The sequence below is a fragment of the Notothenia coriiceps genome, unplaced genomic scaffold, assembly GCF_000735185.1.
Source record: "Notothenia coriiceps isolate Sejong01 unplaced genomic scaffold, NC01 NC01_scaffold00002204, whole genome shotgun sequence".
NCBI classification, from domain to species: domain Eukaryota; kingdom Metazoa; phylum Chordata; class Actinopteri; order Perciformes; family Nototheniidae; genus Notothenia; species Notothenia coriiceps.
This window is the reverse complement of record NW_011334905.1, coordinates 28,515-42,940: the sequence shown is the minus strand read 5'-3', so window position 1 is coordinate 42,940 and position 14,426 is coordinate 28,515. Positions and strand designations below refer to the sequence as shown.

Sequence of the window (14,426 nt, the reverse complement as noted above, 5' to 3'; positions counted from 1 at the left end):
ACATGTGGAGCACAGCACTTCTGATTGGTGTGGATGACTGACACACAAGAAGAAAAAAAAAAAAAAAAAGTAAAAAAAAATTGCAGGCTTTGCGATTTGATAAACGCATCATTTCAAATCGCGATTTCGATTTAAAATCGATTAATCGTTCAGCCCTAATTTCAAATATCATACAACATTTAAGATCCCATATCCTGTTTGTGAGGGGTAAAACGGTAATTCTCTGTATTTGAGAGGCTGAAAACATGACAAATCACATCAATTATCTTAATAGTTGGACATTATCTTTCTGTTGTTTGACTAATCCATTAGCAGAATAATCAATAAAGCTCTACCTCATTTATCTTCCCAACAGAGTTCAAAATATACTCTCATCTGCTTTGCATGTCCCCTGCCTCCTGCTCTCTTTGGTGTGACAGAAGTTGCACAACTAAAACTTTTATGTCGTATATTGCAATTTTTCTCAGCCCGTAGGTCTGTATAGGTGAATAAATACATAGTAGATGTAATATATTTCACACTAACTATGCACTTTTTTTTTCTAGATACCTGGAGGGTAATATGCTGACATCTGTGCCCAAGGAGCTGGCCGGCCTGAAGCAGCTGTCACTGGTGTACGTAGCACTCGCATAACCTTGAACAGAATACACACATTCTTGTTTGCAGACAATTTAAATAACCTGCCATGCATCTGTTGAGTGTGTATGTGTGTCCTGACTTTATGCTTGTATCCACACAGGGACCTGAGCAACAACAGCATCAGCACGTTGGCCTCGTTCACCTTCAACAACATGACTCAACTAGCCACACTGTGAGTTACTGTGGCAACGCTCACCTAGTCATGCCTGCATACAACACCGTCTACGTCCTGATTGGTTGTGTGTGTGTGTGTAAGGGTGAAACCCACAAGATAAATCAGTGTTTTTCTGCTCTTAAGTTTGATTAATCGCCCTATCTTCTCCTGACATTTTCTTTATAGTTTCCTGCTTCTTCTTTTCTCTCTTATTTCTTCTTCGTCTGTATCTTCATCTTCTCCTTTCTAGCTTCCCCACTTCTGTCCTAATTGTACCCGAAATGACCCTTCACCTTTCTCCTCCTTCTTCTATTCTCCCCCCAGCCTTTCCCCCATCTCATTTCAAGCTTCACTTTTATCTTATTCTTCTATCATATTCCTCTTTCATCTCATTGCTTACATGTAGTATATTGCTTTCCCATCGTATTATTCCTTTTAAAATATGTCCTTTCACCTCCCTTTCACTCACTCAATGAACCTCTTGGATTATAATCTGCTTTGGCTCCTCTGAAATTCCCCTCTCTTCAACTCTTTCCTGCCTTTCAATCTCACATAAAATGTCCTTCTATTGCTAAAGTCGTCTCTTTTCTGCCTCTATCTTATCTGTTCCATGGATTTCACATCAATTTGGAGGAATTGTAATGTGTCGATGGAAAGTGCATTTGCTCTTTTCCAGCTACGCCTAGTTTTATATTTCATAGAGGTTGCAATCATTCATGCCTGGGAGCTGCCCAGTACAAACACAGAGTCCTACTGTTAGCCCGCAGATAGCATCAGTGGAACGCTTGCTGCGTTAAATGCCTTGCCCAAACACACCGAGGTGGAGGAGTGTTTCCACATTTTCCCAACCTGTAGACGTGTTGGCTGTTAGTCTACATTCTCTAAATTCAACATCAGTTTTTAACCTGAAGTTGGAGATACTGTTGATAACCAGTCATTATGATTCTTCATTGTAGAGCATCATAAGCCCCAAAACTGCTGATCACCATTGTTGTGTTTTCCTGGTCAGACAGTCAGCTTTTTACCACAGCATCATTATATGGCTTAATTATGTGAGAATAAGGATGGCACTCTGAAACAGCCAACCTGATCAGAATTCTGTCCTTTCATGTTTTTTTCTTCACCTTCATACATTACTAAACTTTTTAGTTCATTGGCAGTTTCAGAAGAGAGATGCTGTGATTTAGGAGCCTCAGCTTTGCCTCTGGCAGATTTCTTCAAACTCCACACACTGAAAGGTGGCCTCCAGTTTATATCCCCTTGTTTAACCTACAGTGGCTACGCTTTAGGTATTTTAAACCAAATCTGCTGTGTCATCCCTCCTGTCCTCCCTCTTTTTAATCTCTTTATTTCAGCCCCTCTACATTAATTGTAATGCATTTAGGGATGTAGTCTCAGAGACAACAGAATGACATTTGAAATGAGTTAATCCCAGTAAATCATATTGTGAAAAACAGCGTATGGTTTCATAAACTGAGTGTTGTGACCTTGTGCGTGTCCTCTGTCTTTCAGCATCCTGAGTTATAACCAGATTCGCTGCATCCCGGTAAACGCCTTCGACGGGCTGAAGTCACTACGCCTGCTGTGAGTAGCAAGCTTCATCTTTTTCAAGTGCCGCAGTGAATTCAATTTTCAACACTTCCCTTTGCTAGTCATAGTACTGAGCTCAATCAAAGTTTAATCACTCCCCTGGTGCCAGGCCGAGTGCCATGTTAAGACCCAGTCACACAATGAGTCACAGCCACCCAATCATTTGTTGTTTCAGGGTACTAAAGGAGATAAAAGTGACAATCTCTCATCTCCTCTGTAATACTGCCTCTCCATCTGCATCCTGGCCTCTCTTTTCCACATGTGTGTCTCTCTCTCCCTCTCTCTCTCTCTCTCTCTCTCTCTCTCTCTCTCTCTCTCTCTCTCTCTCTCTCTCCCCGCCCAATGTTGTGTTTGATGAATCGACCTCCAGCCTCTGTTTCTCTCAGTCATCCATCTGGTTGTCCACCCTCTGTCTCGCAAACGCACACAGGCACAGTGTACACATGCATATTGCTGTCTAACCATCCTCGCCCACACATACAACCTGAAACACACACTCTTAGTTCGTATACATGCCATACGTAGCATTTCAAGTTGTACGTTGGTAATAATATTGATGGCACTGGGTCCTGCGGTACACCTGTACATTTCTGCAGCAAGGTCAGAAATCCCCAGAAATAAAACATGATTATCATTAAGTGTTAAACAACTCTTTAACATCATCATCAAGCATGTCTTAAAGGTAAATGTACCCCAAAGACAAGTATACTCACATAACAGCAGCATAGCTTTCAAACAGTGTCTGTTACTCTTGATAATCAACACCAAAATAGTTTTAAGGAACCCAGAAAAACACCAGCGGTAATTAAATGAAAATCTAATTAATTGAGTGTCTTTATTTATTATCAAACCAACCTGTCTAGGGGTAGAGGCTTAACAAAGCAAGGCTACATTATCATATTCCCTGATGTTTTGCATCACAGAGTAAATGTAGCCACTTTCACCTTTTACTTTTCTAAATATGTTTGGACAACATTTTTACAACAACAACTTAAATTCTGTGAATATGTAGTTTTGAAGCTTGATGGCACAGTGGTGTTTTTGGTGCAAAATATAATGCAAATAGTAGAGTTAACACTGATAATCTTTACTGAATATGTTAGTGATACTATTGGCTCAAAAGGAAAAAGATAAAGATCTATTGGTAAAATGTAACATTCATTATAAACAGCGTTCAAATGAAGCCCTATTAACATAAATAATCAATTGAGATCTGATACATTTGCATTGTATCATACTCTGTATACAGTTGCTCCTGAGCTATTGCCACCATTGTTTGTTCATTAAGAAAATGTCGGTGTTTCAGGCGTAAAGAAGTGTGCCTTGATTCTGGCCTTTCTTCTATATATCCACATATATATCTCCTACAAAGCTTTTTCCTTGTAGAAGTTTTGCTTTTTTTTTTGTTTCTTCCCTCCTTTCTTCCTTCCATTTTAGTTGATGTTGCCTTGGGGACTGATCCCTGTCTGGCCCCGCATAGCAACTGGTTGCCAGGCAGCCATCACTGTCACTTCCTCATTACCCACAACCCCCTCTGGGCCAGACTTACACTTGGGCTGTTAGACCACCATAAATAGATGCACAAATACACACAGACGGTGATGCACACAAACACGTACATTTTCACTGATACACAGGCATATAGCACACACACACACACACACACACACACACACACACACACACACACACACACACACACACACACACACACACACACACACGCACGACCATATGAGACAGTTTATATTCAGGGACCAGGACGACATTTATTGTCCAACGATGAAAATAAGAAATCTGTTTATTTTGTGTTTTTCTTTCAGAAATATTTGATTTATGTTCCCTTATAAAATGGGAGGACGGTGTGTCTGCAGCCGAGGAACCACAGATAATTTGAATAATTTAGCATGCAGCTAGTCAGGGCTGGTGTATTAGTTTGTTGGAAATCCAGTATTGGGCAGCTTGGTTTTCAGTTCCATTTACCTCTGATATGATGTACAGTATTTGAGGCAGTGGGCTTGTTTAGATATGTGTGTTACGATTAGTCATAAGTGCTGTTGACGATACGTAAACCTTAAACACAGTTTCACGATTTGTATCTAAGTAAGGACAGTTAACAATGGCAGCTGTGTCAATATAAGTACAATAGTAGAAGGAATGATTGCCCATCCATATCATCCATTTCAAAATGTGCCCACCTGAAAAATAGCATCGTCATTGTTTGTGGACAAATAGGAAATTGAATATTTGACTGTAGGATTAATACTGAAATAAGCTCTTTGGAAAACAAACGTTTATGATACAGTATATGTTTCGTTCAGCATGCTAAACTCACAAATAAATACAACCTTTATGTAGTTTAAAGTGTAAATGCTTTCAATTTAAACACTTATGTTAAGCTTTAAACAAACCACACCACAGCACCAGCGAGTACCCTTTTCTGTGTTCAAGACGTTTGACAAAACATGAACAACTTGTGTTAACCACTGGTCTTTTTACATGCTTCGAACCAAACAAAATAAATGTTTTAGCATCCTTCTACTTGCTGCAGAAAGTGTGATTATAAAATAATGCTTCATCAAATTAATTAAGTGCTAATTAAAATTAACAACGGGTCAGAAAGTGACCCTTTTAAATTTGTAACAAGGTTAGTTTTGTGTATTTAATATTCATGTACACTTCTCTCTGTTCTCCAGCACTCTCCATGGTAACGACCTTTCAACAATACCAGAAGGAGCTTTCAACCACCTGACCGCTCTGTCCCACCTGTAAGTGCAGCGCCGTTCATCTACTATAGTGTGTGTGTCTTGACTGCAAGTGTTGTGGATAACATTTTAATTCTGTTTGTGTGTGTAGTGCTCTTGGTGCCAACCCCCTGTTCTGTAACTGTGACCTGCGCTGGCTCTCTCAGTGGGTCAAGGCTGGCTTCAAAGAGCCTGGTAAGAAAATACAAAATCTATCAAAATACCTCCATCCAAAATATGTCAAATTCTGTTAAGTTGATCTCAAATGTTGTTGATGAGAAGTCTCTGTTGATGTCAATTAACGGTAAATGTGTTTTTCTAGGCATTGCTCGCTGTACGGGACCTCCTGACATGACTGACAGGCTCCTGCTCACCACGCCACTCAACAGATTCCAGTGTAAAGGTAAATAGTCTCCTTTTTATTCTGCTCACTGACCTCCTTTGGTCTTTTTATCATCAACTGCTACCAGTATTTTATATCAGGTATTTTATATCAGGTATGTCCTGTTTTAGTACTGGAAACATCTTGTTCTGTGTCATGACTCTTTCAAAGTGAACTGGATTGCTACTCTATCTGAGTCTTAATATTATGTTAAGTTTGACCATTTTACTTGTTTTCATTGGTGGAGTATTTTATTTTTGACCTTGGAGTGTTCCATTGAAAGATCCAGACCAGTGGAAGTCAAGCAACTGTGTGATTAGCTTTTCTTCCACTGGTCTGGCTTTTGTCTTTAGGCAATCTGTGGGCCAACATTGACTTTATACCCAGTCTCAGGTCATGTTTCAGTGTTTTTGGTGAGGAGGGCTGCCAACGGTCTAACATTTACATGGCTGTGTGCAATTCAGACCAACAGCAAGATCGATTGCCGACCACTGGACTTCAGTCCAAAAACATCCACAAACCTTTAACTGTTCATTGGTCTTAAAGGACGTGTGAATGTGTTTTTTGTCTGTGCGATAATGTGTTGTAGACTAAGTTACCTGTCCAAGGTGTAGCATGCTCTAACTTTTACTCTAAGTGCGAGATGGGATTGGCTTTAGCAACTGTGTTTTCTTCTGTATAGCATTTCCACCTCTTCAGAGCACAACGTTTTTTGGAGATATTGCACTTTAGATAAATGTTTAAAGCTTGGAGGCAGCAAATAGCTAAGATTAGAGGAAGGCTTTAAAGCAAATCCTATTTTTCTGGGTGAGCCACTTTAATGTACCTCAATGTTCTTGTATATATTGTTATGCTATTGTTATGTTTCTGAAAACAAACTTTAATCAAGCATTTATGCATCAAGAACTACTGTCTAGTACTCTACTCAGCAGTACAGCTCGCCATTTCTGAAAGAGGATTGCCTACGTTTATAGAGAAAGATTGAGCAACATAAAAAAACCTCTCAGTTATATCTTGAGGACAGGGTCAACTCAGCTCTATAATAACCTGTCCCAGGGCTCCCCTGGTATCAGACCACGGGGACATTTACACACTGAAAAGAATAAATCTTGAACACCATGGTCCTACAGTACATGCAAGGAGGAACAGCAACGCAGGGGCGTGAAAGTGGGTAGTATAAATTGTACTTTCACTCAGGTGCTGGGATCAAAGCTTTGTCCAGGTATAGAGGAAACTCACATCATCACAGGGATTCAAGCTCGCTCCTATGCACCAGCCTTTGAAAAACAAAACACATGTATAAGCTCTTACTTCTCTTATCCTCTCACACATTTTTACTGGAAACAATCCATTTGTGCTTCCTTTTTCTCTCCTTACCTCCATTTCTTGTTTCCCTCGTGTATCTTACACTCACCTGGCTCTGTTATCTTTTGTAGGTCCGGTAGACATCAGCCTGATGTCTAAGTGCGCCCCCTGCCTGGCAGCACCCTGCCAAAACAATGGTACCTGTGCCTCTGATGCTACTGGATCCTACAGCTGCTCCTGCCCGTATGGATTCAAGGTGAGACACTATATAGAGTATAGTGTATGTAATATGTGTTCGGTCCTTAGTTTACAATAGAAGCCAACTTCGTTTAATCTCAACAAACCCACAGTTTACTAAATATTAGAGATTTTGAAGTGATATTGCAAGGTCCCAATGCACTTTTTATCTATATTAATATACAAATATACATTTAAGAAATCCCTCATATGATCCCGTATTGACCATTTTTTATGTCTTATTGGGTAAGAAGTTCATCCCCTCCATACTCCATTTAAAGGTGGGGTATGTCATTTATTTCAGAAACACTTTTTGTTATATTCCATGGAATGCTCTTAACATCCCGATAGCAATGAATATATTAAATGCTTTGACAATAAATACATACAAATATTTCCTCTGTGGAAGCCGTAGTGCTGTAAAAAGCACGACCAATCATTTTAGCCGGCTAAAATAACTGGATGGCCGACCTGCCTGTCAGCCTTCCATCTGTGCACAAACTTATCTCATGTGTGTTGGAGGAGGGGCTCTGTAAGGAAGTGGCAGATTTTTTCCGGCTGTGTATTTTCAAATTCTAGCGTACTCGAGCTGGTTTCTCCAAAATTACCTACCCCACCTTTAATTGTTAAAAGTGATTACAAAATGTTTCAAGTGTGAAATTATAATGAAGTAGATGTGAAACTTGACAAGGTTACTCTATCCCCTGATCCCTACTACCAGCACTGTCTCATAAATAAGCATTATTTATGCAATGTTCCCTCTGTATCCTGAAGCTTTGAATTGTGGATCTGGGCGGCACAGCAGCAAAACATTTGTTACTTTTGCTGTCAGATTCATGGAACTGGCTCAGCTGCATGTGTGAAAGGTATCCTGGATGGATAGCCATGCTGCATAAGCCTTTGGTATTAGTAGTATTATCTAGCTTAGCTTTGGCCTTGCATGCATAATGCATCTACCTGTTCATCAATAGAGAAATGATGACTGCAGCTTGCTGACCTGGAAGGTATCGACCGGTCAAAAGACGAAGGGTGTAATAATTGTCAAGACCCTGCGTTAGGAAAGACATGAAAATCTAGTAGTGAGAGTTCGATTTGCATTAAGGCTGTGTGTGTGTGTGTGTGTGTGTGTGTGTGTGTGTGTGTGTGTGTGTGTGTGTGTGTGTGTGTGTGTGTGTGTGTGTGTGTGTAATGTATGTGAATGTATGTGTGTACACATCAGATTACCAACCAGATTGTTTGTACGTGTGTAGAGATCAGACGGTTCAGGCTTCTGTGGGAGTGTGTGTGTGTGTGTGTGTGTATCAGTGTTTGTGTGTGTATGTGCAAGCAGTTTTCAGATACACTTGTGGTCTCATGTGTGCACACTCCTCATAACCTTTGGGCTTTTACAGGAGGACAAAGCCTTCATCTCGCTTTTAATTAGACCATCACTTGCCAAGGTCACAGACTGGAAAACAGGGACTGTTGGGGTGTGTGTATGGGTGTGTGTACCGGTGTGTGTTTGCACCTAAGTGTGTTTCTGTGCATGTGCATGTCTGAGTGTATGTTTTCCTTTCTGTGTCCACTTGGACAACGTTAATTAAAATGTGTTAGAGGAATCAAAGGAGCCGCAGAGAACAAAGAAGGGAGAGAGACAGATGAAGAGGAAGAAGTGAGACAAACTCAAACAACAGGAGATAGAGTAACCTAGGTGGATGTATAAGAAAGACAAATTGCAAATGGGTTACTGAGAACAAATTGATAGGAAAGAGTAGAAAGAGGGAGAGTAAGTAAGAAAGAAAAAGTGAAGATATACATGAAAGGAAAAGAGGAGGAAATAATGAAGACAGATGGAGAAGGACAGCAAGAACAAACGTCCTGTTAGCTGCTTTGATCAGAGGAGGCGGGTGTGTTGGTGGCCAAAGGTCTGGTGGTTTGAAATTAAAACTACTGCCCCAGGGCTCGATGTGGAGACAGAGAGAGTGGGTGTGTATGTGGAGGACTCTGATACATGATACAGTTCCTAGTGAAAGCTGTTTATTTAGAAAACAGGTGTGTGGTGAAGAGAGCAATGAATCAAAGCAGCAGCCAGAGTACTCATACTGTACATGTGTGCACACTGCACAGTGAAAACACATGGGTGAGCTGATTGCTGTGCTTGTGGGTTAAAAGGAAGAAAGTAGAGCGGTTGGTTAAGAAATTGCCGTATTTTTAGATTAACCAACCAGAATAAGATTAATTAAACCTTCTATCTATTGGCAGGCTTTCGCTACATCTCAAATATAAAAAAAGTCTCAGGTCCTTGAGCAGAAAATTGGTAGTTAGATATACGTCTAAAAACTAAATGGAAACTGTCTGGCCTACCCAGCTCGACTTATTCCTTGAAAAAGCAATAACACCTACGGTCATTGTATGTCAACCTGTCATTAGTCCAAAAATATTATTTATTTTAATTTTTGGAAAAGGCAATAGTGAAAAAAAATTCCATATTAAAATAGAAATTCAGTTTTTATAAACGTTTTTTAATCCCAGAGAGATGTATTTCAATTCTGCAGTGCTTGCAGGCACACCATTGCTGCCAACTGTATTTACTCTTTAGGTCCATGCAAGGTATTGATCCCATGTCTCTGGTGGGCGATTGCCTTTATCCCTGCACCATCTGGTCACCCAAACGTACGTTTCCCATCATTAGCATGTAGCTTATTAGCCACATCTTCTGCTGTCAGTGCAAGTGTTTAACACAATCAGAAAGTAACAGGAACATGTAATGGAGAGCCAAAGTAAATGCAGAACTGTCGTCGTATTATCTCCAGAATAATCGAATCTGATGTCCAGTTATAACCTTTTCTTTTTGCTTGTCCTCTCCTCTAGGGTCACAACTGTGAAATACCCATCAATGCCTGTGTTAGTTTCCCCTGCACTAATGGAGGAACCTGCCACATCCAGACTGGCTTTGAAGACCACTTCAGGTACAAATCTATTGTTAAATAATATGTCTTATATAGTAGTTTCAAACCCCCAAAGCTGTGTAATTGAGCTTAAGCTTCAATATGCCACTGCACTGCCACACCTCTCTATTAGTGTGATTATTTTATAAACATCCCCCTGTATTCTCATTTTAAAGAAAAATGTACTTTACTCGGCTCACATAAATATTGACTACATGAATAGGTTGGACAGTCATCACTGGACAATGCATTATCCAAGATAGCAACTTACTTTGACCATATGATGCGTTTTCCTGCCTGGGTTTGCTGTGGGGTTGGAGGAGGGGGTAAGACAGGAAGAAGGAACCCCCATTTGGGTTGCTCATTAAATCTGTACGCCCTCTCTGACCTCCTCACATGCTCCAAGGGATGTTTTAAAATTCTGTCAGTGTCCACCGCTCAACTGAGTTTCCATTAACATGACGACACACTGTTCCCATGTGTGGTATTTCTTTGGTGGTTAGACACATATTATGTAAAGCACCATATAATATAATCTATCACAACAAAGAAATTATGTCGACATGAGCCTTTCATTTTAAAATAAGCATTGATACCCAAATGTATGTGGTATCTGTGTTTTTGTACAATGCACAGGTCATTTATTGTAGGGTATTTGCAATGCATGATCAGCATGCATGCATGATGAAACATGATCAGTCTTTCTGGCTCTCACTTTTTACTGTACATATCCACTGAAAAGATTTAGACTTATTGCAATCAGTGTGTTCAAAGCGAAACAATAGACATGTAAAGCTCTCTAAATGACTTTCTTTGGACTATGGAAAAATAAATCCCCCTTGACATTCCTCAGACAATCCCCAATTAAAAGAAACATCCATAATACTTTAACTGTCAAGTAATTTAAGCTGATGAACAGCATAAGCTTTAATCCCCATTCAAAAAGCCTTGACCCCTTTATTCATTTATATTCATCCTGGATAAGCGTCCTGCACTTGCTCGCTCCTGTCCAGGAACCCCTGATTCACATTCATGCAGTTGCACACATTCACACCTGGGAGCTGCCCAACACAATTTCAGTTTGACTCCTGCAGCTTCCACAGGAGGCGCTGGAGGTCAAGAGCATCTCCGCAGCAGCTGTTCAGGGAGTGCAGCCGATGCGGGATCTTAAAATAGCTTTTCACACCTCTACGCCTAATTTAAACATATAGTGACATGAGACCAAATGGAGCTCAAGTAGCAGACCACAAACCAAAAGTAATCCAAATGTAAGAAAAGTGATGAAATGAAGTGAGTAGTGTGACTTTTTTATTTGGTGATTTCTTTAACAAAACAGCCCTTTTGCCATTAAAGTTAACCAGAACAGAAATACACCACATTTGACACTCATAAAATAAAGGTTTTGCAGTGATAAAAAAAAGCTTCAGCTAAAAAAGAGCCCTTTTATGTTAAAAAAAGGTCTTTATTTTTATCATACTGCCTGTGCCGCAGAACCTCTTTTCACCCTCTGTCTGAAACCAGTTAGTAACAGCTTAGAGATGTCCCAACATTTACCCTATCACAAACAATGTGTTGGAGTGCTAGCCAAGAGAAGCACAAGTTTTACGTAGTGATGTCACTATGTTTCTGAAGAACACAAAGGAGTCCTATTGGGCGTTTCAGGCTGGGGGGGGGAGTGTGTGGGAGAGAAAGTCCCTGTGGAGGGAACACAGGGATTTCAGCCTTTGCAGACCATTTAGATGCACACAAAATATACAACACACAGGAACATTTGAGAACCGCAAAAGCATGAAAGGGCCTCTTTACGGCAGCCTTACAAGTGATTTTGCTCAATTTATACAAAGAGAGAAACGTAGTCTACATTCTTCATGACCAATACTGTAATTGTCCACACACACATGCCACGGTCATCAGTGTCTCAAACAAATCCCTCTTTGTCTCGGACTCATGACAAACAGCAGCTTTGATTGAAACAATTGTCGTGAATACCTTAACCAGATCCGCCTGTACCTTAACAAGGCCTTTGCCCTTTGTGAATCTTTGATGTGCATCTGGCCTTTAACTTCCTTCGTGGTAATGCTATTAGGGGTCTCTTTACCCTTTACAGATCTTCTCTTAAATGTTAATACCAACACAGGTGGGTACGTGTGACCTCTGAGACTCACAGACAGAAAGAGTTGGGGACCAGACCCCTTTGACATTTTATCATGTTATATAATCGGTCGGGGATATTCAATAAGTCCAATTAGCCTCGGTTCTTAGCAGGGACCCATTTGTCAAAAAATGTCCTTTAAATGTCAAGACTGGGATGTGATTGGTGGAGCAGTGCTCTCTGTCTGACCCTGTCTGCGCTGGCCGTCTTTTCTGATTTATATTTCTTAGAAAAACTTAACGTTTTATTTCTAACTCCTACATTTTCCCTTGTCTCATTTTCTTGTGGCGCCGACTTTGCAGAGGAATTACTCCTTTAAATGTATAACTTTATGCAAATTAAAACATATAACCATACCCACAGCTAATCATTTATCAGGACAAAAAGGGTAAATAAATACTGTCTACTATAGGAAAATAAGATGAGACAGTTTTACTTTTTGGCATGAATGGGAAACAACCATTTGAATCAATGAAACACATTCACAGGTGCAAGGGAATATGAGGATCAGTTTAATATATCAGTTTCTGTTTGTGTGGGATGATTCGGTTCCGCACACAAATGTGTAGGATGACCTTCCTCTGAAATCTTTTGATCCAATAAAAGAAACTTGTTCAGTGAAGTGTAAGAGACCAACAGAAGCAGAGACAGTCGTGAGAGAGGTCGAACCGCTGAGTGCAGCTGTGGTCAGATTCATGGTGTTTATCTTTACCTAAAGGCGCTGTGTGTTTTTGAGTGCATGTGATCTATTATAGGGAGTTAACCGAACTGAGATAAGGAGGGTGGGAAGAGGAGAGACATCAAGGGCTGCAGAGAAAAGAGGAGGGTGAAATAAATCTGGGGAGGAAGATGAGGGGGAAAGTCGGCTTTGATAATTCCTTTAGTCGCCAAGGTGGTAACTGTAGTGGCGTCAAACCAGAAATTCAAAACGTTGTTTCAGCATTTTTTTTCTTCGCGCGAGATGTGTTGATTTAGTTTTTTCATAGACCCTGAAGGACATTCTGGTAAAGGAAAGACACAACAAGAAGACATGAATCAAAAGGCTGTGTTCAACAGAGAAGACTGCTTTCCCATGTGTTTTAGAGCAGAAGAAAATAGTCAACGAGGGTTAGCGCTAGGCAGGAGTAGTAAAACTTTAAACAGCCACGTTAAAATTAAACTTAATTTCTGCTATAAAATAAGGGATTTATCTTGATAAGACTCCAGTGGTGTGTAAGAACCAGTGGAAATAAAAGCCACTAGAATACAGATTCAATAGTTTGTCTGCCCTTAATACGATAATTTAAGGGGAGATGAAGTTGAGCAGCAGATTCATCCGGCTGGTTTTATTTCAAGTTGTGCAGCAGGAGTGTGTGCTCAGATCTGCTCAGTCACCATCTTATAATGCTCACTGTGTGTTTGTGTGTTTCCAGCTGCGTGTGTCCACCGGGTTTTGAAGGCCAGCGTTGTGAGATAAACCCAGACGACTGTGAGGACAACGACTGTGAGAACAACTCCACCTGCATCGACGGAGTGAACAACTACACCTGCGTCTGTCCCCCCAACTACACAGGTACACACACACACACACACACACACACACACACACACACACACACACACACACACACACACACACACACACACACACACTCACCCGCACACGCACACACACATGCACACTTACCCACACTGAGTCTATTTCTACTCTCTGATTCCTCTGAAACCCGAAGTCTTTGCCCCATGAGCTATGAGGCTGGGACTGTCACCAAGTNACACACACACACACACACACACACACACACACGCACACGCACACACACATGCACACTTACCCACACTGAGTCTATTTCTACTCTCTGATTCCTCTGAAACCCGAAGTCTTTGCCCCATGAGCTATGAGGCTGGGACTGTCACCAAGTCCCTCAACTAGGCACTCAAACACACACACACTCAAATCACATTTTCCACTTTACTGGATGGTAAGTTAGTAATGGACAGCCTCTCTGCAGTGAAACTGCTCCTACAGGAGGTTTAAGAGCAATCACACAGGAAAGAGAGAAAGAGAGAGGGTGGAGAATGACAGACTGATGGCACTAGAAGGAAAGGGAAAAATAAACATAGCAAGGGAAAAGGGGAAAGAAAGGGCCGATAAAGGGCAGAACAACCGAGAAGATCCTTGGTTGGTGTAGAAAAATCTAGCTGGACTGGAAGTTTTTATATCTGTGACAGTGTCCTCTAAAACACACATACACACACACACACACACACACACACACACACACACACACACACACACACACACACACACACACAC

At 40.8% G+C, this 14,426-nt stretch overlaps 1 protein-coding gene across 1 annotated transcript in view; it reads left to right on the top strand.

The window, feature by feature from the left end:
- slit3 (slit homolog 3 (Drosophila)) overlaps positions 1-14,426 on the top strand; it is a 40,904-nt gene that overhangs the window by 2,797 nt on the left and 23,681 nt on the right. Inside the window, exons 3-11 of the mRNA XM_010795698.1 lie at positions 546-614; positions 740-811; positions 2,306-2,377; positions 5,080-5,151; positions 5,240-5,322; positions 5,450-5,530; positions 6,946-7,070; positions 9,902-9,999; positions 13,543-13,682. Coding sequence (XP_010794000.1) covers positions 546-614; positions 740-811; positions 2,306-2,377; positions 5,080-5,151; positions 5,240-5,322; positions 5,450-5,530; positions 6,946-7,070; positions 9,902-9,999; positions 13,543-13,682 — 812 coding nt within the window. The remainder of the gene's footprint in view (positions 1-545; positions 615-739; positions 812-2,305; positions 2,378-5,079; positions 5,152-5,239; positions 5,323-5,449; positions 5,531-6,945; positions 7,071-9,901; positions 10,000-13,542; positions 13,683-14,426) is intronic.